We start from the raw sequence: 26,610 nt of genomic DNA, 5'->3' as shown, positions 1-26,610 counted from the left end.
GGTTTTACATCTCTAGACAACACAGCCGTCCTTGTCTGTACCCAGGAGCAGACAGCTCCCCCACTCCCTTAGGAAGCTGTGGCCAGTGTCCACAGGGCCAGGTCACATTCCAGAAGATGAAAGAACAAAGGAATATGGGAGAAAAGACAGCTGGAGCAGAGAGAAAGCTGACCTTCAAACACTGGCTTTCTCCATGCTGCTACCAGTGCAGGTAATCAAGGCGTGTGGAGATGGCCCTTGGGGAACTTGTTACATTCAATGAAGAAGGAATGGATGCCTGTTAAGTAACCTGCACAGGCTGGTGCTATGATCCAGCAAGCCCCATCGCTATGCTGTGACACAGTGTAGAGGAACTCCCACGGACTGCCATCTGCACACGTGGACACGCAAGAAACACCGTGGAGTACTCAGCCCTCCTGTTAGGAAGAGGCTGAGCCAGGTCCACCTAGCCTCCCACTGCCAGTCTTATGCCCTGGGCCTCTCCACAGCCTGCCTCCCTCTCCCCACTGCTCTGCCTACTCTGAGTTATTCACCCTTCTTTTGCAAGTGGCCCCTGTGTGGCACTGTGCTGAGGCCAACCCAGTCCTGATCTCCCAGAATCATTCTGGCAAGCTCAACAAGCAGCCACACCATCCCTAATCTACACCAGAGCATGTTGGCCTCAGAGAGCCTCACATCTGTTCTGGTCACACAGAGAGGGCAAAACCAGGGCAACATCAGGTCACTGGTACCAAATCTAGGCCTCTTTCTTCTCTGCAGCCTGAACTGGGCCAGGACTCAGAAGTCCCGGGAAGATGTCCAGCCAGCCTTTGGGAAACACCAGAGCAGAGAGAGGCACTGCAGACGAAGGGAGGCATTTGTAAAGCAAGCAAGGCAAAAGGCTGGGCTGTCCACGTCAGCCATGCTGGCTTGTTCTTCGGCCATCACACGGAGGTGGCCTGCAGGGGTTGTGCTGTTTTGACGGTGAAGTCGCAGTAAGGGTCAACATGGGAACCACACAATGAGAAGACCCCAGGTTTCTGCTAGGCGTCTTCTTAGGACTCTTCAGCCCTCAAAGCCAGAACACCTCGAACACAATTCGTCATCCCTGCTGTTCCCACATCTCCACCTCCCTTGGGCTCAGCCCAGGCCTGCCTCTTCCCACTCATCATGTCCAGTCCCTCTCTACTTCTTGCCAATTAAAATTGGTGGCCAATTATTAAAGCCAAGAGTGCAAGCATGTGCTCTTATTTAATGGTCTCTCCTAACCTCAGCATCCACTAGACATGGGTACACCCACTGCACAAATGCAGAAACTGAGGCTCAGTGAAACCAGGCAGTTTGCCCATCTTGCACAGCCAGACACCACCCAAGCTACTCCAGGAACCAGCCCGTGGCTGGCTCAGCACTGGCTATTCCTCCCCTATCTTTGAAAACTGGCAGGAAGAGGGTGGACCCATCTCCCTCAGGCCTGGCTGGAAGCCAGAGCTGATGGGTTCCAGAAGGAGAGCCCCCAGCCAGGGCACTGATGCCAGCTCGTGCCGGCTGGTATGGGCACTCTGCCACCCCATTCTGGAACCAGCAGGCTGCCCGACTGCCTGCTGCTTCCCATCCTCCAAGGAAGGGCTGGATTTTGAACAGAGCGTGAAGTGATGGAGCCACAGCAGTCACTTCAACCTCAGATACAACCAGTTATCCGAGACCAGAAGCCCAACATGCCACCACCCTCCCTTACCCCATCTCCAAGGGCTCCCCAGCCCCCATTGCCCCTAACCACACCCAAGCCTGCATTTCTTCTCCAGACCAAAAACATTGCTGCCATCTTCCTCCTTCTATAATCCATCCCTCGTGCTTGGGCTTAATGGAACCACTGCCTTGCTCAGTTCCTTCCACTGCTTCCTGTGCCTGTCAACAAAAGTGCCAGTGGATACCAGTGGATCATACCTAGAAATTAACTTCTCAGGAGACTGAGATCTGAGGATCCCAGTTCGAAATCAGCCCAGGCAGAAAAAATCTATTAACAATTAACCATTAACCAGCAAAAAGCTGAAGTAAAGGTATAGCTCCAGAGATAGAGTGTCAGCCTTGAGTGAAAAAGCTAAAGGAGAGTATGAGGCTCTGAGTTCAAGATCCTGGACTGGCACATACACTCTCCAGCCTGGTATGCAAAAATCCCATGAACAGGAAGTGCCTGTCCCTTTCTGGTCCCCTTTTTTCCACAGTACTTCCAGGAAAATCGGCCTTCTTCCTCCTTCCCTAAGAATACCTGGCACGCTCCAACTTCAGCTTCTGCCCCCATTGTTCCTTCAGCTCAAATTACTCTCCTCTTCTGCTTTCTGAAGCCCTAGAAACCCAGCTCAAGCCTCACTTTCTCTAAGCAGCCTCCAGACATTCATATTTGCAGGCAGGCCCTTCACACGACGTGCTTCTGTAAAGAACTCATCTGTGTGTCTTCAGGTTATGGCAGCCTGCACGTTCCCTCAATCGTGTCCTGGCTGTCTCAGCATCCCTAACATGTCATCAGTGCAGGTCTGCTCTGTGGAGTGTCCTCAGAGTTCCAATATTTTGGTATAGACCTCCCCTCACACCCCCGCCAACCACCAATCCTGCCTTCCTGAGGGCTCGTCTTCAATTCAGCACTGGCATTTGTTTCTGAAGGTGGCCCTGGTAAACCCTAGCCCACTCACCTTAGGCCTGCCCAAACTGACAGGCTGCTTGTCTCTCCCCCTGCTGGGAAATCTGCCACTCAACCAGCTCTGTCTCCCACTCGCACGCACAGAAATAATAGCCTTGCATTTTCTTTCAAATTCTATCTTCCCCAAATGGAGACATTAGCTCTACTTGTTCAAACACACACACACACACACACACACACACACAGGCATACGCATACACATACACACACACACACACAGAGGCATACGCATACACATACACACACACACACAGAGAGGCATACACATACACACACACACAGAGGCATACACATACATACACACACACATACACACACACGCACACAGGCATACGCATACACACACACACACACACACACAGAGGCATACACATACACACACACACGCACACACACACACACAGAGGCATACACATACACACACACACATACAGAGGCATACACATACACACACACATACACACACACACGCACACAGGCATACGCATACACATACACACACACACACACACACACACACACACACACCAAGAAACAAGATGAAGCCAGCTCAGAACAGCCATGTGGTCTTGCAGGGGTAGAGGGAAAATCCCAGGGGGGCCCTTTCCTAAAATGTAAATCAGTACTGAGCTCGGAAGTTCACCACCCTGTCACCTCCTGTTCAGCATATCATCGCTGACCAGGCCTTCACCTCATTCATGTCCCATGTGGTCCATACCTCAACCCCGTTTATAGTTGAGCCCCCCAAGGATGAAACAATATGGGAACAAGAAAGAAAGGATTCCACCAAAGCATGGACTTGAGCAGAAGACTTGAACTCAGGTCTTCTAACTCCTGACCCAGAGTTCCCAAACATAAGGCTGCCCAACTTGGGAAAAGAAGAGGGAAGAGAGGGACTGAGTGGCACACCACATTTAATACAGCGACCTTGCTTGTCTTCTTGACTGTCCTCATAAACATCTCGGTAGAGTGAGTCATAGCACAGCCTTTCTCAACCTCATACCATTGACATTTGAGGCTGGGTAATTCTGCGGCAGCAGGCATCCCTGGCCTCTCCCCACTTGATGCCTGTAACATCCCTCCCCTGGTTAAGACAACCAAAAATGTCTCTAGACTCTGCTAAATGTCCTGTTGTGGAGCAAAGCCACCAGTCGAGAAGACTTGATCTAAAGGCCAGTTAGATCCCACATCTTAGGAGAGACAGGAGATCTCTCGCCTATTCTCGCCGCCTCCCCTACTCACTCTCATGAGCCTCCTCAGCCCCAGGTCAGCTCAGAGGCTCCTACCACCCCTTCCCCTTCCACTGCAGAGACAAGAGGTCATTCTTTAGGTTCCATATTTGAGGAGGAAAGGAATGGACATTGGCTCACTGGATTACAGGCCTTTGTCAGCAACACAAATCTCTTGAGAGGTAGGCCTACCTTCCTCATACAAATGGAAAGCACACATACTCTGAAATTAAATCCCTAGTCATATGGCTTTTGATAACTTGGCTGCCTGAGTGACATTAGTGGGCAGGTCCCAAGACCTTCATCTCCTGCCCAGATCCCGGGAGAGTTGGGAAGGGATTTTTAAAGATCCATCCTGCTCCCTTTCCACACTGGCCTGCAAGTCCCAAAGGACACAAGGTTCTCTGAGGAGTTCTCAAGGCTCTGAGCCTTGGACACTCAGTAGAACATAAAGCACCTAAACCTCACCTCTCCCCGCTGAGAGGTTTTCATTACTCCTCCTGTGCACTGTAGAGTTGGAGGGGCTAGAAAACTAGGAAGGTGGCTCTTTAGTGCCGTGTATTCTCTCAGTAACTTTCCACAAAGTCAGGCCTTTCAGCCTTTCTGGGGAAGCCTGTGATCATTTACGATTCTGTTCACCATGCTTCTCTAGATAGGGTTAGCCCAGACGATCATACTTGATCTGGAAATGTCAACTGACCCAGAAAGATCTTAGCAATTTCCCGTCACCAGTGGAAAGTGGACAGCAATCGTGCTAGAGGGAGAGATCTTTATCTTGCTCTAAAAAGCAAGAGGGGGCTACCTGGCATGTGCAGGAACCTAGGCTGGAAGTTATTCATAGCCCCCAGTATTTTTTGCTTTGTCGTTGTTGTTGTTGTTGTTGTTGTTGTTCTTTCCTTACCCATTGGTGGTTAGACTCAGGACCTTGGGCATTTATTGAGCCATGCTCAAAACCCTTGTTTTGCTTTTATTATTTTTGAGGTAGAGTCTATTTTTGCTCCAGCCAGCCTCAGACATTAATCCTCCTGCCTAGGCCTCCCAAGCAGCGGGAATCAGGCATGTACCACCACACTAGGATTATTGATTGAGATAGGAGCCTCATTAATTTCTTGCCTGGGGTTGGCCTTGAACAGAGGTAACCTTCTCCATTCTCTACCTCCCAAGTAGCTGGGATTGTAGCAGCGAGCTACTTGTACCATCATGTGTTGTCTTTACAACGCAACTTCTTTGTGCTACCCACAGGCTATTGAAATTGGTACATCTCAAACCTAACTCCAAACCAATGGCAAGCCTTCATCTTCCTCCAGAGGATTCTTCCATAGCTTTTCAGTTAGCAAGAACACTAGCATACCCGTTGCTTGGGCCAAAAGTCTTGAGTCACATTCTTGACTTTTCCTTTCTCTCACCATCTCCCCACCCACAGTTCATCCAATTCACTATAAATGCCTTCTTTCCAAATATACCAACTACCTAGCAATTTTTGAAACCATGCCACTGCTACAATCCAGGTCTAAATCATTCCAGCCCCACCTGGACAATCACTATATACCCTTGCTCCCATGTTGAACAACCCTGTCGCTTCTCTACCCCAAATCTTCCACCTGCTCCCATCTTACTCAGGGTAAAAGCCAGACCACAATCTGTTCTAACTCCTCTCTGGCCTCCCTGCCTTCCCATCATCCCACGTTCCCATCACACTGCCAGCCAGCCTCAGGCCTCCTCACTGACAGGGAGCTCCCTCTCAGCACATGGACATAAACTGTGTGGTCTATGAAGCCCCTACAATATGGATAATATAATTTGATTTTGACCTGCACGTCATTGTCAACTTTTAATTTAAAACTGATGCACCACTCATTTAGTGGAAAACTCTTTAAGGATGTTTGCAAAAATTTGAGTGTTTATTTAATGATAAATTTTATGAACTCTAAATACATATGAGATGTTTCCAATGAAGATTTAATGTCTGGTTGCAATGGGCTGTGAAATACCCACCAGACTTCTAAGACATTATGAAAAATATAAGTTACAAGGCTGGTGGCTCACATCTGTAATCTTAGCTACTCAGGAAGCTGAGATCTGAGGATCAGGATTCAAAGCCAGCCTGGGCACAAAAGTCCAAAAGACTCTTATGGCCAATAAACCACCAGAAAACCGGAAGTGGAGCTGTGGCTCAAGTGGTAGAGCACTAGCCTTGAGCGGGAAGAGCTCAGGGATGGTGGCCAGAGTTCAAGCCCCATGACTGACAAAAATAAATAAACAAACAAACAAACAAACAGCTTTATTAACGCTAGGTGCTGGTGACTCATGCCTGTAATCCTAGCCAGCGAGGAGGCTGAGATCTGAGAATACTGGTTCAAAGCCAGACCAGGCAGAAAATTCCTTGAGACTCCAATTAAACTGCCAAAATCCAGAAGTGGAACGGTGGCTCAAGAAGTAGAGTACCATTCTTGAATTACAAAGCCAAGTGAGAGCATAAAGCTCTGAGTTCAAACCCCAGCACTGGCACCAAAACTAAATAAATAAGAATAGAATACTTGATTCTATACATTAAAATTATAATATGTGGGCTATTTCAAGTTAAATGAAAAATACATTTATTTCACTTCTTTTTAAAATACAGCTACTGGGAAATGTTAAGTGATAGAAGTAGTTCAATGCATTTTCTATTAGACAGGGCCATCCAGACCAGGTATAATCTCAACTCAGTCTCTTCCTGGTATTACTTTCTCCAGCCCCAGGGCCGGCTCCCCGACCATCCTCAGATCCTTCACCATGGATGTTCCCAGAAATGCCTCCCTTGAGCACTTATTTAAGATTACCATCTGCTCTCAGGGCTCCCGGCACTCCCATCCCAGCTTCTTTCTCCATAGCACTTCTAACTAACATGTAGTCAGCTGGTATCACTTACTGTCAGGATTACCTGTGGCTATGGGAGTTCCCTGAGGGCAAGGATGTTTGTGTAGTGATTTTTTCCCTCTACAATCCCTGGTGCCTCGAATAATATGTCGGCACCTAATGGGTGTTCAATAACTACTTATTGAATGGATAAAAGTCTCATTTTCTGCGCAGGCTCCCTACTCAGCTGTAAGTTTTGTCAATGGCAGTGCCTAACACACAGTAGGTGTTTGATGTAGCTGTGGAATCAAACTGGATCAGCTTGGGAAAACAGAGGCAGGGTAACTGACTTATCAACAGAAGCAAGCACCAAGGGTCCTTAAATTGATCACTGCCCCCTGTGTCCACCCTCCCCACATTCATAAGAGCTCCCCATTAGCCCCAAAGCCTTGGAGACCTGAGGGGAGGGAAGGTACATTTCCTTTCCTCTCCGTCGATATATATATATATATATATATATATTTGGGGGGGGGAGTGGGCCTGAAGCTTGGACTCTGGGCCTGGGCACTGCCTGAGGTCTTCAGTTCAAGGCTACCGCCCTACCCCCGGAGCCACAGCACCACTTCTGGTTTTCTAGGGATTAATTGAAGAGTCTCACATTCTTGAGTGCCCGGGCTGGCTTTGAACTGAGATCCTCAGATCTCAGCCTCCTGAGTAGCTAGGATTACAGGCATGAGCCACAGCGCCTGGCCTCTCCATCGATTTTTATTCTCCCAGTGAGAAGACAAATCTGCTTTTCCTCTGCCAGAAGGCCTCAAGCCACAGCTCCTTGCATTATAGTAATTAAATCCCTGCTGCTAGGAGGGTTTAGGAGACAAACGGGCCTCATGCCAAAGGCTGGCCTGCAGGGAGGAGGTGGCGGCGAGGGCAGCTGGCCAGAAGGGCCTGTCTCTCAGCTGTCTCCTGATAGTGAGAAAATCCACTTAGCCACAGTGCCTTCACAGGTTTTCACGTGTAGGACAGGAAGATAACCACCCCCTCCTCCAGTCCACCCTTTCAGCAGGCACCACTGAAGAGCAGTTCCCTGGAGCTAGAAGCACCATCATTTTCTTCCATTCCCTCCCAACTCCACCTGCTCCCTACCACCATGTCAAAGATGGCCGATGGATGATCACTCCTCTTCCTCTTCCTCCTCCAGCTCACTGCTCCATTTCTAGATGACAAAACAGAGGTCCAGAAACCAAGTGTCTCCATGCCAACCCCTCTCACGGGCTGGGCTGATCTTTCCCACAAGTTTGGCACAAGCCAAAAACCACATCTCACGCTTTCTGACAAGCAATGTCTTAGTGAATCTTCAGCCCCAGCACCTAGGCTGTGATAAACTCTCAAGGACACAGAATCCATGTGTTAAAGCAACTTAACCAAAGCCACATCGCTGTGACAGAGAGCCAAGACAGAGGCCCAGATCTATTCAGTTTGAAAGCTGTTCTAACATCAGCTATCTTGCCCTGCAGGGACAGCCAGAGGGCCTGGGAGCCAGCTCGAGAGAAGACTGAAGACGTAAAGGTAAGAAAAACCCACAAAGGGCAGGAAAATATAGAAGGAGGGAAGCCTGAGTCTCAGGTTTGTGGGCTAAATCGGGGCCATGTGGGTGTGGTTTTGTCTCCTATAAAACTCACATCCAACCTGTCAGTACTGCTCCATACCTGCCTCCCCCGCCATCCATGAGCTCCACGGCTGCTCAGCGTTGAACCCCACAGCCCTGCAGGCCCTGGAAAGTACTTAACAATCTAGCCAGGAGCTGGAGAACAGACGGTATGAGGGCTGGTCCTGGGATAGACATGAGAGAGTCTGCATGAAACTGGGGTCAGAGCCTGGCATGAAGGCCACAAGGGCCCAGATGTTTCTGGGTTGAGGGGACAGATGGGGCAGGGGAGAGAGTGCATTCTAGTACTCAGGGTTCAGAGAAACAAGTCGCCATCCAGAGATTTTACTGAGCAGCTCTGGATGATCTGATCTGATCATTCTCAGGAAGCTGAGACCTGAGGATCCTGGTTCAAAGCCAGACTCTTTTCTCCAACTAACCAGCACTGATAGTTTATACCTATAATCCTAGCTACTCAGGAGGTTGAGGTCTGAGGATGCCATTTGAAGCCAGCCTGGGCAGAAAAGTCCCCATGAGACTCTTATCTCTAATTAACCAGAAAACTGGAAGTGGAGCTGTGGCTCAAAGTGGCAGAGCGCTAGCCTTGAGCAAAAGAGCTCAGGGACAGCACCCAGGCCTTGAGTTCAAGCCAATGAAACAAAACCTAAACTAAATGTGGAAGCTGGAGCTGGTGGCTCATCCTACTCAGGAAGCTCAGATCTGAGGGTAGTAATTTGAAGCCAACCATGGCACACACACAAAAAAAGTCTATGAGACCCTTACCTCCAACAAACTACTCAGAAAAAGCCAAAAGTGGCAGCTCAGGTGGTGGAGGGCTGGCCTTGAGCAAAAGAAAATCAGGGACAGCCCCTAGGCCCTGAGTTCAAGCCCAATCCTGACCAAAAAAAAAAATCTATCTATCTATCTATCTATCTATCTATCTATCTATCTATATCTATCTATCTATCTATCTATCTATCTAGAGATAGATAGATATAGAGAGATTTGCCAAAAATTATACAGGGAGGATAAACTAGCATTCACCAAGCCCTTCACTAGATGCCAATTCACATCTTATCACCATTTCTGCTCACTACATACACTCTCTTGGGGACAGTGTGCCCCATCCATCCATGGACAGACCTGAAAGACAAAGGCTCACACAATCAATTCTCTCAGCAAAACTTCAGTCAGAAGCTACAGAACTAGGACAAAAAAAACCCACATTGTTGTTGTTGGCTTAGTAGACTCTCCAGGCCATAGGAGACTCACCCCAGAGCCCAGCCTTCCCCATCACTGGCTCCTATATTTTCAAAAAAACTTCTACATCAAACTGATGGAGCATTTGCACACACACACACACACACTTCCCACACAGAGAGAAGTCATCATCCACTGTGGAGTTGGGGAGACTGGCAAGGCCGTGGGGGTCAAAGCAAAAGAGGGCTTTTCTCAGAAAGGCCTCTTGGTTTGAAAGAGCTTATTTAGGCACTCTGCAGAAGCCTGTCTTCCACCCAGGGGAGGGTTTCAGAGACAGTGTTCAGAGTTCAGATCCTAACTCCACAGCTTCCAAACTGAGAGACCCTGAGCAACTCATGTGCCCTCTCTGAGCCTCCAATCTCTCATCAGTAAAACAAGGATAATTAAATCCACCTCACAGAGCTGTAAGAAGTTAAAGAGATAAAGTATGTGGAAGCACATAGTAGCTCCATAATACAAACTCATTTTTTTTTCTTCTCTCCAACCTGACCATTCTTTTCACTCACTGAAGCAGCACCTGTGTTACTTTGGATTCATTTTTATGGAAGAAGAAAGAAGTTCGCATTTTATGAGTGCAATGCACTCTCCCAGGCCGCCAGGGACAGAGCATTATATATGATCCATGTGCCTGCACGGTAACCCTCATGACTCAACCTCCATGGCACACTTGCTCTCCACTTGCATCAATTTCATTTCACTCTTGAGGGATCTTGAGATCCCTGGCAGACAGTATGGACCCAGCCTGGCGCCTCGAGCCAGAAATGTCTTCCCACTCCCTCGGCACCATTATTTCCCTGGGAGCAGAGAAAGTGCCTTGGCAGAATCCAACACCAGGTTCCTACCAGAGCAGGAGGAGCCAGGAACCAGGGTCCAGCTGTAAAGGGCCTCAAATGATCCCAAGGCCACAAAGCTGTCATAAGAGACAGCCGAGGCAATGGCCACCGCTGAGCAACAAGAACAAGAGCCCCTGGGAGCCAAGCTTGTTCTGCCTTTTTATTTTTCCTGTACTAGGGCCTTGAGAATGCTAAACAAGCACTCCACCATTGAGATACATTCCCAGCCCTGGTCCACTTTCAATCCTCCACTTCTACCCTCAGCAAGAGGAATCAAAATCCAACCCTCCACACTGAAGTCTCTGCCCAAAGCCATCCAGCTAAGCTGCCAGGACCTATCCACAGCCTGCAGTGAAATCTTGAATTCTTTTAGGATGAGTGGTAGAGAGCAACACACTTGAGAATGGATGCCTGGAACTGACTCGCATCCCCTTAAGGTGCAGGTTCTTGGTGCTTTTAAAGCCCAGAATGTTTGGGGAAGAGGGACAAGAGGGAGAAAAAGAGAACTAAAATCTAGAATTGTTGCATTGCTGATACACCATCCCAACTTACAATCCAAGTATCAATAGGTAAGTCAAAAACCTGCTCTGGGCTGAAGAAGAGAGGAGGAAGAAGAGGAGAAGGAAGGTAGAAACTGTGCAGAGACCATGCTCACCCAGGTTGGTACACTTAGTTTGCTGTGGAGTTTTAACCAATTGGGACAGGTGTGATGCCATCCTGGCCCTTACACCCCCAGCTGACACTAAACAACCCTAGCTCTGAGACCCTCCAAAGACAATGGCCTGACACAAAGCAGCAAGCTCACCTGAGCCCTTGGCATTCTCACATGTGGGTGCTATCTGGAGAGCAAACCTCAGAGCCACCAGAAGCTGGAAAAGAAATGGCTAAGCCCCAGTTGGTTAAAATCAGAAATTCCAAAAAGACTGGGCTCAGCAGAAATCCCTACTGGCAGACTCTTCTGAATGAGGGTATGGCTGGTGCCAACTCAGGCAAAAGCTAGGAGGAGCTACCATATGCTAGGATGTGCCAATCACGGCACTCACCACTTACCCAACCATTATCAAGTGTTATTCTCACCAGGCACGTGGATGTCAAGGTCCTTACTTATAAGTGGAGAAACAGAGGTTCAGTTAATCCCTAAAAGAACCCAGCAGTAGAGAGTGGGCCAGAATTAAGAATTAACACCCAGAGGAATGTCTTCTTGCCTCCCCACAGGCCTACTTCTGATCAGAGCCACCACATACTAGCAATGAGACATGGCTCAGTCAAGTCATCAGACTTTCTGCCTCCTCTTTGCTTGCTTGCTAGGTGGCCCTGGGCAAGACACCCACTTTATGGGTTCCTGTATTTATAACTTGAAGCTACATACCAAATGACTGATCTTATACATGCTTGCTGGCCAGCCCCAAACCTGCCAGTTCCCATGCAACCCTTGAGAGTAGCACCTTTAAGTTACTTTCCCATTCTGCTGACACTTGAACACCATTCTGCCCTTTAAGAAAAATGCCCAACAAGCTGACTCAAATAGAACAGATGCCAATTTGCATATTATTTCACACATCATCTGCAATGTTGTTCATTTAGCATCACCAAGGCTCTATTCGGAATACAACTCTAGTTACCTTGTGTCCAAGCCTAGTGGAAAAAACAAAACGAAATGGCTTCTATATAGGCAACCCTGCAGTCTCTCCCCTCCCAGCTGCCCTTAATGTCCCATGTCACCAGACCAGGAGCACAGCACTAGTGCTCTAAGCAGGGTGAAAGAGGCAGAAAGGACCTTTTTCAATTCTAGAAGCTTTCCTGTCTCAAAGCTTGAAGGGAACTATATGTTCTGTGGAAGACTCATCAGGCAAGTCTTTGTGTTCTTTCCTTCCCTGCTGCTGGCCCAGGCTGGCCCAGGCTGGCCCCCTTCTTGGCCCTCTACTTGGTGCCCAGGCTCCCTGCCTCTTTCTGCCTGGTCATCATGTGTCCCCTTGACTTTCCTCCAGGCCTCTCAGCCTCTGGCCTGGCCCCATGGGTTTATTTTTGTTCTCTCTCCATCTGTCTGATTTGAATGTCCACACCCAATTAGCTATGCCCAGGCCACAAACTGCCTTCTCTTGAGTGGAGAATAATGGCCCATGGGATAAGAAGGCTCCAGAAGTCCAGGCCAGCCACCACTACAGCCCACATTCCTGTGAACAACCCACCTGCCTCTCAGACACAAGATTCAGCAGCTTGTTTATGCAAAGCAGGGTGTATTCTTCATGTGTTCAATTCCACTCTTCTTCCAGAGTCTCTTCCTCCTTCAAGGATATCATTTCTCCACCTGAATAGCCACCAGTCTTGATCCTCCAGATAGTATCTTCTAGAAACTACGCTAACAAAAGCAACAGCTGGCAAATACCAAAGCTCTATGCACATGTGCCCAGTTGTGTACCGCCTGCTATGGTATAGGAGGGCTTGAAAGTCCCTCTTCGCATCTGAGGAAACAGGGAGTTCAACAAACTCCCTCGTGTGCTACTGAGTCCGGATAATAGCCCAGATCCCAAGCCCTTAATTACTATACCAGGCTACTTGTGCCAAATAAGATCATCTCAGAGAAAAGAGCACCAAATTTTGAGGGTCTGAGTGCAAAAGCTGAGTTCTTGACTACGTGCCCAGGCCCTTGGCAGAGCCTTTCACTCTGCTCAGAATCTCTCAGGATGAGTCTTCTTGACTTGCCCGTCTTCTTTTTCCTTCCAGCCTGCCCCTGTATAGCACCTTCAAGCTGCCCCACACCCAGCTTTATTCTCACCTGGTCTCCCACCTCCTACCTGGACCGTCTCCAGGGTCCCCAAGCCTGAGTTGCTACCTTCTTCCTCGTGCTCTCAAGCACCAACATCATAAACAGTCCAGGCCAGCCTAGATCAATGTTGTCTGACTGTCAGGATGCCCCTGGAGAGCCCACGTGTGAGGACACAGTTTGAGGATGGAACACATGAGCTAGAGTCACATCATAAACCCCTGTAGCCAGGACAGATGTTCACTTCTTAAGTTTAAATCGGAGAAATTGAGACTCACAGAGGTGAAGGAACTTAACAAGATTCACCCAAGGAAGTGGAGGCAAGAAGTACTCACTTCATGGGGGTCGTTCAAAGCAGCAGCAGGCCTTTTTTGAACACTAATGGTAATGACAGAACTAAACAAAGGCATGTGCAGGGAATTGAAGAGGAGGAAGGGAGAGAGGGAGAGTGGGAGAGGGGGAGAGGAAGAGAGGGGAGAGGAAGAGAGGGGGAGAGGAAGAACTCCTGAACTCCGTGTGAGAGGCTCGTACAGGTTTCCTCACTTAAATCTCCCAACAGAGGTTTGTGCTGGAGGCTGGAACAGGGAAACGAGCAGTACACTAAAGAGCTGAGCTACCTTCTAGAACCATCCACCCTGAGGAGGCTCTGTTTAATTCATCTGTGAGATACAGTTCCCGGGGCTACTGTGGACGTTGTGAGGGACAACAGACATGAAAAGACCTGATAGGAAGCAGGATGTGGAGCCAGACAGATGGCCCCCATGAATGGCCTACAGCCGGTACTGCAGAAGGAGAAAGAAGATGGAGGAGCCAGGCAGGGGAGAGCATTTTGCTTGGAAGTATACAGCCAGGTTTAGAGATTCTGCCGGCTCCCAGGAGTGGGAGGGGTGCTCACACCCACCCAGCATAGACTCTGATTTCCTTTAGTCTTCACAGCTGTACCCCCCACCCCAAGCTTTTCCAGCATCACCCTCAGGGCAGTGTCACCAAACCACCAGGGAGAGCCCCTCAAGGACACACCATGGGCCTGTCCACAGTCCTCCCCTGGATTCAGGCTACAGAGCCTGCCTTCTTCCATCAAGCCCCTCCTGCTCATCTGTTGGTAAAGTCCCTCCTGTTTTAGCCAGGAAGTGAGGCTTACAGGCTCACGGCTGTTATCCTAGCTACATAGGAAATTGAGATCTAAGGGTGGCAGGTTTGAAGCTGCAAAGGGATGGTACCCAGTTCCTGAGTTCAAGCCCAAGTCCTGACATTTGGTATTACTAGTTTTAAGCACCTGTCTTTATTGTCTCTTTTAAGAAGATAAGCACCTTGGACTGAACTTGCTTCATATGGGCAAACCCTGGATTCAAACCCTAGCCCCCCCTGCGGGGTACGCAGCAGCAGGCAGGCAAGGGAAAGGGCATGAACTTGAAAGTAGAAAGGGCCATGGCTCTTATCGCAGTGCTGCACCCACTAGTGGTGTCAGCCTTGCTGGTGCAAAAAGAAGCCTTGAGCACCACCTACTCCTAGGACTCTGGGGTGTAAAGTCATCCTGTGCCCAACAAACAGTCCTTGCCTTCCTGCTTCTGTCACTCGGCGACACTCCACCGGATGCAGTGCGGGGCACAAAGATAAAGCAGTCTTGTCCCTGCCCCCAGCCTCTCCCCACATTCTGCTCTCAGATCCCCAGCTGAGCTCCTGGGGGGAGGGGTGGAATGTCAGGGAAGCGGGGCCGAAAACCCCATTAGCCTCCTCTGGACTTTTCTCATCTAGAATTTTCCTCCCCATAGCTCTGGAGAACAGCACAGTGTTAGTATTCCCCACCCGTATTATTTAAAGAGAAATAGGTTGCTTCTGTTCTTCTCTCCCCTTTTGGGATTTTGAAAGAAAGAGAAGAAAAATAGCTACCAGCGAATACACTGGTTTTCCTGTCACTGAGCTGAGAAAAGTAGTACTTCATCAATAAACAGCTTCTCCTAACTCCCTCCCCCCCCCCTCTCTCTCTCTCTCTCACACACACACACACACACACACACACACACACACACACACACACACACATTATTTTCTCTCCTCAAATGTGCTCCACAAATAATTGAAACAGAACCAAAGCACCCTACTCCAATCTAATTGTACACTTGCAGCTAGGCCTCAGATTCATGATTCACTATTCAGGTGGATGCGGATTTCTTTTGATTTTGTTTTTCTTTACCTTATGTCCCTTTAAAGCAGATCTTTTGACAATGGCATCACAAATCCCTCTTCCTAAAGGCTAAATACAATTTTCTAATTAGCCTGTGTGAGAAACAAATGCCCAGCCACTGTCCCAGGGTCCTGCAGCAGCAAACCACACTGTGGGGAAGGGAAGTCAGAGGCATTATGAAGTCCTTTCCCACAGGACAGTTATAAATCGTATGCTGACACACTAAGGAAAGCATATATGAAGTTTTCTGCTCTCACCCATGTACATTGATTATAAACACTGGATTCACGGCCGGGAGTTTGGCCTAGTGGTTAAAGTGTTTGCCTAGCATGCATGAAGACCCGGGTTCGATTCCTCGGTACCACATACATAGAAAAAAGCTGGAAGTGGTGCTGAGGCTCAAGTGGTAGAGCTCTAGCCTTGAGAAAGTCCAAGGACAGTGCTCAGGCCCTGAGCCCAAGCCCAGGACTGGCAAAAACAAAACAAAACAAAAAAAAAAAAACACTGGATTCACTTGCTGACTGTCCACAGCGATTATAAGGCAAGTAGCCACCATCCTGGAGTGATAAAGATTCTGTTACACACTTCCAACCCTCTCCCCCCACACACACCTGGACTGCCATACACAATGTGATTGGTGACAATAAAAGGTGGGCCTGAGGTCCTTGGCAGTGGCTCCTCTTTGCCACTCTATCACTTGTATTTTCTGCAGCCTGCAGGTTCCCTCCACACCCCCCAGGGAGGGGCATGCAAAGGGGTCCATCCAATTCCCATCTCCCCAATACACCTGAAAACACAGACACTAGGCCCCCTGAGGAATCTTCTCAAAAATATCAATCAACACATGCTTCCATTGCCACCTGCTACCCTCAGGCTACATCTGTGCCATTTGCCTAGGCCAGCCCTTCTGCAGACCCCCAGGGAAAGAAGGGAGCAGACTAGGAACCCAGTGAGGCTGGAGGTGTAGCTTAGTGGTAGAATGCTTACCTAGCTGGTGTGAGACCCTGGGTTCCATCCCCAGCACAAAAAGAAGTGGGAGAAGAAGAAGAAGAAGAAAAAAAAAAAGCTGGGATACTAGCCATTATTCCATCTGGGGGTAAACTTTACTGACCTCTGTATAGTCTAAGAGACACCAATGTCTTCCAAGGGGGGATGGCTAGAGTTTGAACTCCTCTGAGAACACTCAAAAGCTTGCTCCATTAAGGTCGCCAAGTGGCCTGAAGAGGGAAAGGTAATAAGAGGTAAGAAAAAAAAGTCATTCGGGGCTGGGAGTTTGGCCTAGTGGTAGAGTGCTTGCCTGGCATGCACAAAGACCCCGGTTCGATTCCTTGGTACCACATACATAGAAAAAAAAAGCCGGAAATGGTACTGAGACTCAAGTGGTAGAGCTCTAACCTTGAGAAAGTCCAAGGACAGTGCTCAGGCCCTGAGCTCAAGCCCGGACTGGGAAAAAAACAAAAAAAAAAAAAGTCATTCATGGGAGTAGAGGGAGCTGTCCAGAGCAGCCCAGCCTGGGTCACCCAGATGCCAGCCACACAGAGGTAGCAGAGGGACAGGAAGTGGGTGGTGTAAGAGCGACCAGAAGTGGACAACAGGTAAAGCTCAGGTGGACTTTGAGGCTGGTACTGGAGACGTCCTTTGAGGTAGTACAAAACTTGTGAATACAGAGTCACCCTGCTATATCTATATGTTCCAGACTCCTGGGGATACTCCATTGCCTGGAGCCTGAGGGTCCCGAGAAACAGGGCCAAGAGGTACCTGCTCAGCCACTGTCAATTTGGCAGAGATGGTATGGGGGGGTGGGGAGTTAACGGCCAGAGGAGGAAGAAGAGGAAGAGGAGGAGGAGGAACAGGAGGAGGAGGAGGAGGAAGAGGAGGAGAAGGAGGAAGAGGAGGAGGAGGAGGAGGAAGAGGAGGAAGAGGAGGAACAAGAGGAACAGGAGGAGAAGGAGGAGGAACAGGAGGAGGAGGAGGAGGAACAGGAGGAGGAGGAAGAGAAGGAGGAGGAGGAGGAAGAAGAAGAGAGGGAGGAGGAAGAGGAGGAGAAGGAGGAAGAGGAGGAGGAAGAGGAGGAGGAGAAGGAGGAGGAGGAGGAGCTGGCCAGTCTCATCCCTAGCTCCCTCTGGACTCAGCACAAAGAGAACTTTTGCCACTTGGGCAATGAAGCTCTGGAAGAAAAGAAAGAATAAGAAAAAGGATTCCCCAGAATCTTCATTTCTTTTTTTGTTTGTTTGGGATTTTTTTTTTTTTTACCAGTTCTAGGGCTTGAACTCAAAGCCTGAGCTCTGTCCTTGGGCCTTTTCAAGGCTAGGCTCTACCACTTGAGCCACAACACCAGTTCTGGCTCTTGCTATGTTTGTGTTACTGAGGAATCAAACCTGGGTCATTATGCATGTTAAGTAAGCACTCTACCACTAGGCCAAACTCCCGGCCCAATCCTCATTTCTTTAGCCCTAATAGAGAGGCATGGATGAGTATGGACTATCTCCCTATGGTATCTCTTTTTTTTTTTTTTTTGCCAGTCCTGGGCTTGAGCTCAGGGCCTGAGCACTGTCCTTGGACTTTTTCAAGGCTAGAGCTCTGCCACTTGAGCCTCAGCACCACTTCCGGCTTTTTTCTATGTATGTGGTACCAAGGAATCAAACCCAGGCCTTCGTGCATGCTAGGCAAGCACTTTAACCACTAGGCCAAACTCCCGGCCCGTCCCTGTGGTATCTCAAATCTGGCACATTGTCTAAGCCTCCAGAGAACTAATCCATGTTTAAAAAACAACCCACTGGCTTCCCCATTCACTTTAGGGAAAGTCCAACCTCTTTAGGGCCCTACCAAGGCCATCTCAGCCTCCCTGTACCATACCACAAGGAGCAGCTCCTCCTCAGAGCCACAGCCAAGTCCCACCTTCCCTTCCCTTCCCTGCTCAGCTGATCCCTCGCTCCGCACAAAGCTGCCGCCTTCCAGTGTCATCGCCTACAGCCTGTGAGGGTGGGAGCTAGGGATTGTTCTGTCCCAATTTCTCAACCTCCTCACGCTGGCTCCCTTTTCCATCAACTTCGAACATACTCAAGGTACATGCCACCTTCCTCTTCCAGAGCTCCCAGCCTGTATAGCGAATTCCTTTCTCAGTAACAGAGAGGTGAACAGAAAGGCCACAATCTCATGAAATAAAAGAGAACTTCAGAATGATACAGCTCAGGCACGAGGGTAGATAGATGGTTTCAATCTCTGTCCCTTCCCCAGGGCCTTTGCGTGGAAACTGCCACCATAAGTACAGAATTGCCCAAACTAACTTCAGTGTCTTCAGTCACCCTGTGCATTCTCCTCACTCCATAGTGGGCAAAGCCACGTAGACACACATTCCCCGGGAAGTCTGTCACTCATGCATCTTTGGAACCCCTCAGGGAGAGCCTGAAGGATCTCTGAACTTTCCTATGGCGATTCTCATTCTGACTCAAATATTCTTATCACAAAGCCCATCCCCTCCCAAGATGGGGGTTAGATACTCTATGTGCACTCACAAGCACATGCACACACACACACACACACACACACACACACACACACACACACACACAGTTTAAAGATGGTCCAGCCAGCCCCAGACCACTTATAAGTCTTAGTTCCCAACTAATTCTAGAGCCACCATCAGACTGCAAAGGGAAAAGCCCCTCTCTGCCTCTCATCGTCATCAGTAACAATCCCCACACCTCCCTTTGGAACTCTGCTCCCCTTACCCTCATCTCACTTAACCTCTCCAATTGACAGCTGGGAAGCCAGCTCACAGAACTGCTGGCTTGTCCAAGCCCACACAACTCTTAAGAGCAGAGGCTGGGGTTCCAACTTTGGTCTGATGCTTTAACACTATCCCATTTGCCTCCAGGAGAGACAAGGCTCTTCACTCACCTCCCCTCCACTGTATTTAGGGGCCTAATGCAGTAAGAGACACAGAAAATACTGGAAATACAGGTGCAGAGTTAGAAGGCCAGGTGCGTGAATAAGGTTGGAGTAAGGCACCCCGGTCCCCATTCCAGCCCCAGGGTACACATGTAGTGGTCACCTCACCAGCTGTGGTAAGCAGGACAGTCTAAGCTGTGGCTCAATGCTACCCAAGCCAGTGGGTGAGTTAGAAAGGAAGTTAAGCACACTGGGGTGTCTCTTCACCTTCCTTCATCCACAGTCTGCCTCCCACTCTTCTGGAAAAGCCCCCTCCCCCTGAGCACTCCATCAGCAGTAGCACCTGCCCAGCAGTGACCTCCAGGATATTTAGATAAATGAGCATGGATCCCATGCTGAGAATGTGCACAGCCAGTCTCTAGGAAAAGCCGCTTCCTTAAGAGCTCCGATCTCTCAACAAGGAGGTGCCAGTATTACCCCTCTACACCACCACCCCCCGCCACGCCACGAGAAATCCTGAAACCCAAGGGGTGACTGCCAACCCCTACTCCCAGTGGGAGGGGTGGTTCTGAGAAGGGCAGCAAGCAGAGAACCTGCAGACTCAGGCTCGTTATAGAGAATGACTAAGTGAGCTGTGCTTCCAGGGGAAACCCCACTAGCTTCTGATCGCTGAGGGGCTCATCCTTGAGCTTTTTAGAGGAAGGCGGCTTCTGAGGGCTCCCTGGGCTAGGCAGCCAGCAAAGAGCAGCTGGGTCAGGAAGACCCTCGGCTTGCAAGTCTGGGTTCTGGCTATTCGTGTTGTCTGACAGGTCTGCCCCACCCTTCCCAGGGCAGGCACAGTCTGCCCATCCCCGGTTAAAGCTGAGCTGCTGGGAATGGGGGAAATCCGATCAGCATCTCCTAGGTTTTTGTGGCTGGATTTCAACAAGGAATGTGACAGTCTCGCAGCAGCTGTGCCCTGCCTGAACAAGCTCTATTTGAAACCTTCAACAGCTGAACCCCTCCCAACTACCCGCCCGTCAACCCAGCCACCCCCTGCCCAAAATGACACATAGAAAAATCCAAGCAGGCACACACACACACACACACACACACACACACACACACACACACACACACACACACACACACACACCCAACAAATTGGGGCTTTAGAGTATGGTAAGGGGAAGCCACTTGTGCAAACGACTCCCTAAATCTCAAACCTTCCAGCCTGCAGCAGAAGGGCTGCCTAGCAAGCAAGCATATCATCCACAAAACCCACCTTCCTCAATTTCCATTTTCTGTGCGACAAGCACCCTCCTCAGACTTGATGCCCCAGCCGAGAGGCTAGAACACTGGGGCCAGCACCCCATAAAGCCAGTGTCTAGCATTCTCCATCCAGAGTGCACTCATCCATGCATTCATTTTTATTTATCCCTGAGAAGGAGCTGGGGTGGGAGGGGAGAACCCGGGGTTGAACTGGGGGCGCAGGAACTGCTGGGGAACCCCTGTCATTTCATCCCAAGAAGAGACACCCTCTCTCCCCACTGATGCAAAGGCAGCGCCCATCTGCTATGCCCAGGGTAACACCTGTAGCCATTTTAAACATCAAGGGATGTTTACAAGGCAGCAGCAGGTTTATTCTGAGTCCTCTTCCCTGAGGGAAGGGACTGCTAATTTCCTCCACCTATATTTTTACACTGATGCCTCTAGAGACTCAGGTCATGGGTGCTTCTCTATTTTGCCCTGAGTCTCTCCTGGAAGAAGAGGGAAATAGAAACTTGGAAAGAAAAGGAGAGAAGACAGAGCGAGAAGAGACTTGGGGAATGGTAGAGAATTCTACCCCCAACCCAGACATTTATCTTTTTTTTTTTAATCCTACGGAAAATGGAGTGGAGCTGGGAGGGGAGGACAGAGGGGAAGTTGCAGGAACTGGCAAACACATCAAGGCAGAGAGAGTATAATTAATTGGTGCATTAAGCTTCTGGGTTATGCATTGGTACAAGTGAGCAAGGAGGAAAAAATGATTTCTCAGAAGGGATTCTTTAATCCTCCCTAACAGAGTCTGCAAATCAGACACAGTGTATGGGGGAAGCCCCCTCCCCTCCCAAGGAAGCAAAGAATGAATTCTCCCGGAATCAAGAAGGAAAACCATGAGAAGTTAGAGTGTTCAGTGCCTTTCCCAGTCTCTCTCCCCCAATACCCAATAATACCAATATCCTCTCTCTCACTCTCTCTCGCGCTCTCTCTCTCTCTCTCTCTCTCTCTCTCTCTCTCTCTCTCTCTCTCTCTCTCTCTCTCTCTCTCTCTCTCTCTCTCTCTCTCCCCTTCCCTACATATTCCTTTTGTTCAAGGTATAAAGAGAAACCACAGCCCCTACCTTTGAGTACAAACCCCAAGACAGCTCGGTCTCTATCACCATAACAACAATTCCAAACATCCCAAAAATCAGAGCATAGTCACTGAGTCGCTTTCTCTTTTCAAACAGGGCCCTCCTGTGTCCCAGCTTATAGCCAATGTTTTGGTTTTTCCGCTTGTTGGCTTTGGGGAAGGTGGTGCTGCTGGCAGTGGTGCCGGCATGCTGGTGGTTGTGGGTAGCGTTGGGGTGATGGAGCAGGGTCTGGTGGGCATGGTTGTCCTCCCGGGAGGAGATGACAATCTCGGGGGGGTTGCTGGGACTGAAGAGCTGGAGGGGTTGGCCCTCAGGCTCAGCCTCGATCAGGTTCCTCCGGGAGGCGCTGAGGCGGCTAAGGGGCTTCATCACCCCACCGCTATACTTGCAAGAGCTCATGGCGATTTCGGTGAAGGGGTTGCTGTCCCTGCGGTGCACCAGGGGGCTGGCCTGCCGGTGCCGGCTGCCTCCACCAGGCCCACTTGTGGCTGTGGAACTTGGAGAATGGCCAAGCAAGTGGTCATTGAGATTGAGCTGGCTGCCTTGCCTGGAGGAAGGGTGGAGGATGGCGGTGGAGTTGACCGAAGGGGGACCCCTGAAAGCCGTGGGAGAGGAATGGAGGAGGCCAGGGTGGACCAGCTGGCTTTGGAGTTGGGTGAGCTGTGACAGGGGATGTGGTGGTTGCTGCTGTGGCTGCTGTGGCTGCTGCTGCTGCTGCTGCTGAAGCTGTGGAAGCTGAGGCTGAAGCAGGGATCCTGGGTGTTGCTGAGGGGCTGCGGGAGGTGCTGGCGGCGGCGGTGGTGGTGGTGGTGGTGGCGGCTGCTGCTGCTGCTGCTGCTGCTGCTGCTGCTGCTGCTGCTGCTGCTGCTCATCCCCAGAGGATGGACAGGGACACTTTGGGTCTTCATCCAGATCCCCCACCCCCGAGTCATGGAAGTGCCCAGAAGTGTCCATCTTGGGGCCTGGCTGGATTCCCTGCAGTACTACCCCCCACCCCAAAGCCACCCTCACTCCAAAGATGTCCTCAAAGAAAGCCAGGCATCCAAGCTCCTCCACCAGTGTCTTGGCTTCAATCTTCTCTCTTTGGCTTGCTTCCGTTCTCTGGGACTGCCTGGAGTCCAAACGCTGCCACTCAAGAATGCATTGTATTGGGCAGGGAAGAGAGGCAGGAGGGGAGCTTGGAAGGAAGAAGGGGCGAAAAGAACTCAGTCTCCGGAGGTGATCCTCCAGGAGCGTGTGCGGCCAGGCTCAGCTTCACTCCTCGCTGGCTCAATAGCTTCGCTCTCCTCCTCCTGACAGTGTTATATGTAAGCCACGCCCACTTATTAGCAGCTGGTCTCATTGGCTCAGCTTAACTCTCCAACCACCTCTTGGCTCCGCCCCCCGCCCAGGCTCCGCCCCGGAGGCGGGGCCTGCCAGCCTCCGCTTCAGGCCCCCCACCGGTGGCCACGCAGCGAGGGCTGGGAACTGTAGTTCTTGTTCCAAGACCCCGGAGTTGAGCAGCTTCCCTCTTTCCTCTGGAAGGAAGGGAAGGAATCCCTCCGGCCCACAGCGATCAGGGCCGTACAGCTACACCGGGCAGTGGGGAGGAGGGACAGAGGACCTGGGAAGGAGGAGAGCTGTCACCATGATGAGAAGACAGGAAGGGGAGAGAGATAGTTATTAAGGCCAGGGTCTGTGACAGGTTGCTTCACACAGATGAGTCCAGGTACATCCATCCTCCCAACAACCAAGGAGGTGGGCATTGTGTTCCCATTTTACGAAGGAGAAAACGACGTGACTGACAGCGTCAAGGTCACAGAAGCAGAAGCCATCGCCTACCGCTGACAAGCAAGTGTACCACCTGCAATGTGTGTGCCTGGAGCCCCTCTGTTATTTACAACCCTCACATCGGCCTTAGGAAAGTGATGTCATCATTCTAAAGAAAAGAAAATGAAGGGAGAAAGGAAAGGAATTCACAACCCTGAAAGTAACAGATGAGTTAAGAAACTTGTCAGCTGTCACTCAGCTTTGTCAAGGTGCTAGGATTTGAACTTCCATCACTCGGACTCCAACGCTCCCATACTATTTCCCCAGATGCTTTTCTCTATTATGCTCAGTGTAAAATGGATGTTCAATGAATAATGGATGGGAAAGAGCCAGTGAACCTGTTGAGAGAAAACCTGCTGTGAAGGAACTGGCTTCCCCAAAGCAGGCGGTGTGAAGTGGACCATGGTGCCAGGCTCTTCCTAACAGCTGGGCATGGAGTCACTGGAGGATCCCACAGGAAGACTGAAGCCCACCCCCCACTTCTATAGTCCCCTCCCTGCTGGATGTGCCCCAGGAGACGGAGAGTCAGAGTAGAAGAACAGCTGCTGGCTTCCCAGGTTCAGAATTATCATCATCAAGTATTTATTAAGCTCCCACTGTGTGCAGAGGGGGTTCCTAAGAGAAGAGACTAGAGCTGAATTCATTTCCATTTTTAACTACAACAGCCTTAGGGGGAACAGAGGGGAAGTCACTGCTCTGGAATCCCCCAAGGCACACCTGGCGTTTTAAGAGAGAAGCATCTTCCTATGGCTTCCTGATTCCCCACCACTCCTTGGCCTCTGTCCAACTCCTTGCCTAGATGAGAAAAGTGAGGGCAGGAAATCACACATAAACAGGAACACAAATGCAGCTATACACACACATGTGCAATGTGTACACATGTGAGCACATGCTGGCCTATGCACACTTATGCATATACACTGTGAGCTTCAAAAGCAGTTCTCCCAAAGGTGAGCAGCAAGTAGCCTGGTCAGGGTGGGGAAGGGAGGGCTGCCACCATGTGAAGCCAGAGTAGCCGCTGCAAATCAGCTCTTACCTTTCCAAGCCCTCCTCCCCAGGACTAAAAACTGAATATTGCTTGTAAGTCACAACTCCAGATAGCTAAGTAATTACATTCTTACATAATAATCTTAGCATTACCAACAATGAAGCAGGTGTACACACGTACACACACACACACACACACACACACACACACACAGAATCACAGTGCCAGGCCTCAGATGGCAGCCTAGAGTCTCTTTGTAATTTCCCATGACCATGCAAACCCTCCAATACTTTCCCTCACACCCTCTGGCAGGACCAGCTTGCTGTCCCCTTCCTGTCTGTCTTCTTGATTTTCCTCCCTCATTCCCATCCCTTACCAGAGCTACCGGTTTGGTTTAAAGCTCTAGAACATATAATTGGGTTTAAACATTTCCTAAAAATTACCATTAATATGTTGTTAGTAGTGGGAATGTGCTCTGGGCATTGTGTAAAGATACCACATATTTGGTTGTAAACATATCAATTAGAGGACACAGATCCCAAGCCAGGGCACCACCTCTGTGCCCACTTTACTCCCTGTGGGGTGCTTCTGCCTCAGCTGACCTTTCTAGCCTAGCCTTCTGACTCTACTTCTCTTGACTATGCCAACAGTTAAGGTTCAAATAGGGCCTGGGACAGCATGCCCCATCATGGATGAAGAAGAGCCACAGCCTGTGTGGGCTCCAAACTACTCCAAAGCCAAACGCCAGAGGTTCATTTGGGAATGGGTAGTACTTGACAACTGGTGCCACAGAGGCAACAATCACCCCTGATTTCAGTGACCATGTCCTAAAAGAAGTCGGGCAGCATCATGCTTGGAGATGGGGCTCTAGAGTCAGACTTCCTGAGCGAGCTGGAGCCCTTCTCTACCATGGGATAATTGTGTGGCCACAGGCAAGAGGAACCTATTCTGTAAAGTAGGATAATAAAGGCTTCTACCTTAAGGGGCTGGAGAGAACCCGTGTATATTATGGTTGTCACCATGTGTCACAGCCTTGACCAACCTCTCAATGTGCACCCGGGCTGACCACACACACACTTTAGTTTTTTCTTTTGTGCTTCTGCTGGGGTTTGAACTCAGGGCTTGGAACCCTCACTTGGCTAGTGCTCTACCACTTGAACCATGTCTCCAGTTCTGGATTTTTGCTGGTGAACTGGAGATAACAGTCTCTTGGATCTAACTGCCCTGGATGGCTTCAAACCGAGATCCTCAACTTCCTGAGTAGCTAGGATTCCAGCTTAATATTGGCTCTTAAAGCTCACTGTGCATCTCTCTCTGCCACTCTACCTCAGCCATGGCACACTGGTCACTTGAAATCCATCATGGTATGAGTATTTACACCACAGATATGGGTAAACCTGTAAGTCAGGGCTTCCTTTTTCCTGGCTATTAATATCCCTTCCCACACAACTGCTTCCTGTTCCTGCCCATCCAGACCGTGCCCCCTACACCCTGCCCTCCTTTCCTGCTGTCCTCCCAGACCATCTGGGGAATTGGCTCACCGTGTCAGCTTCTTGAGGTGTCTGTTTCTTTAGCTCCAGCACTGAAGCACACAGATTATGTGGGGAGCTGTGCAGCCACAGGCTACATGCAGCCTACATGCCCAGGATCCAGTCCTAGTGGGACTGTTTGAATATGTGGTCTCGATTTAACATTATCAAATAAACATTACCATTACCATGTGACTCATTCAGGCAACCCTCAAAGGCTTCTAATCTCACTGAAGAGACAAGCTTTGCTCACCTCGGGTGACAGAGAACAGCAATTTAGACCCAAAACTGTGGCCAAGGCCCTAGACTTTACCGAGAGCAAGAGTAATCAAGGAATGCTTCGTGGAGGTGGCAGGACTTGAGCCTTTAAAGATGGGCAGCAACTCCTCATGCTGCCCTGAAATGGAAAGCTGATACATTAGGCCTCTCCACTGCACAAACAGGAGGGCCAAGTTTGTGTGGTGGGGTTTCTAAACTCGGTACAGGGACCGTTAGCAAGGACGCAGGCACCAAACCCGAGAAGGCAGGAGTGGTCTTGCCACGTTCCTCCCGGCTCTTTCTCTAGGCCCCATCATCATCAACCTCTCGCAG

General features: G+C 49.8%; 1 protein-coding gene across 1 annotated transcript in view; it reads right to left on the bottom strand.

The window, feature by feature from the left end:
- The window catches only part of Kcnn3 (potassium calcium-activated channel subfamily N member 3), a 158,742-nt gene extending 136,095 nt beyond the window's left edge, over window positions 1–22,647 (bottom strand). Inside the window, exon 1 of the mRNA XM_090340881.1 lies at window positions 21,682–22,647. Coding sequence (XP_090197007.1) covers window positions 21,682–22,647 — 966 coding nt within the window. The remainder of the gene's footprint in view (window positions 1–21,681) is intronic.
- Between the last annotated feature and the right edge of the window lie 3,963 nt (window positions 22,648–26,610).

The sequence above is a fragment of the Megascapheus bottae genome, chromosome 10, assembly GCF_031878675.1.
Source record: "Megascapheus bottae isolate mThoBot1 chromosome 10, mThoBot2.hap1, whole genome shotgun sequence".
Lineage (NCBI taxonomy): Eukaryota > Metazoa > Chordata > Mammalia > Rodentia > Geomyidae > Megascapheus > Megascapheus bottae.
The sequence above is the reverse complement of the archived record's forward strand: the minus strand, read 5'-3'. Positions and strand labels throughout refer to the sequence as shown.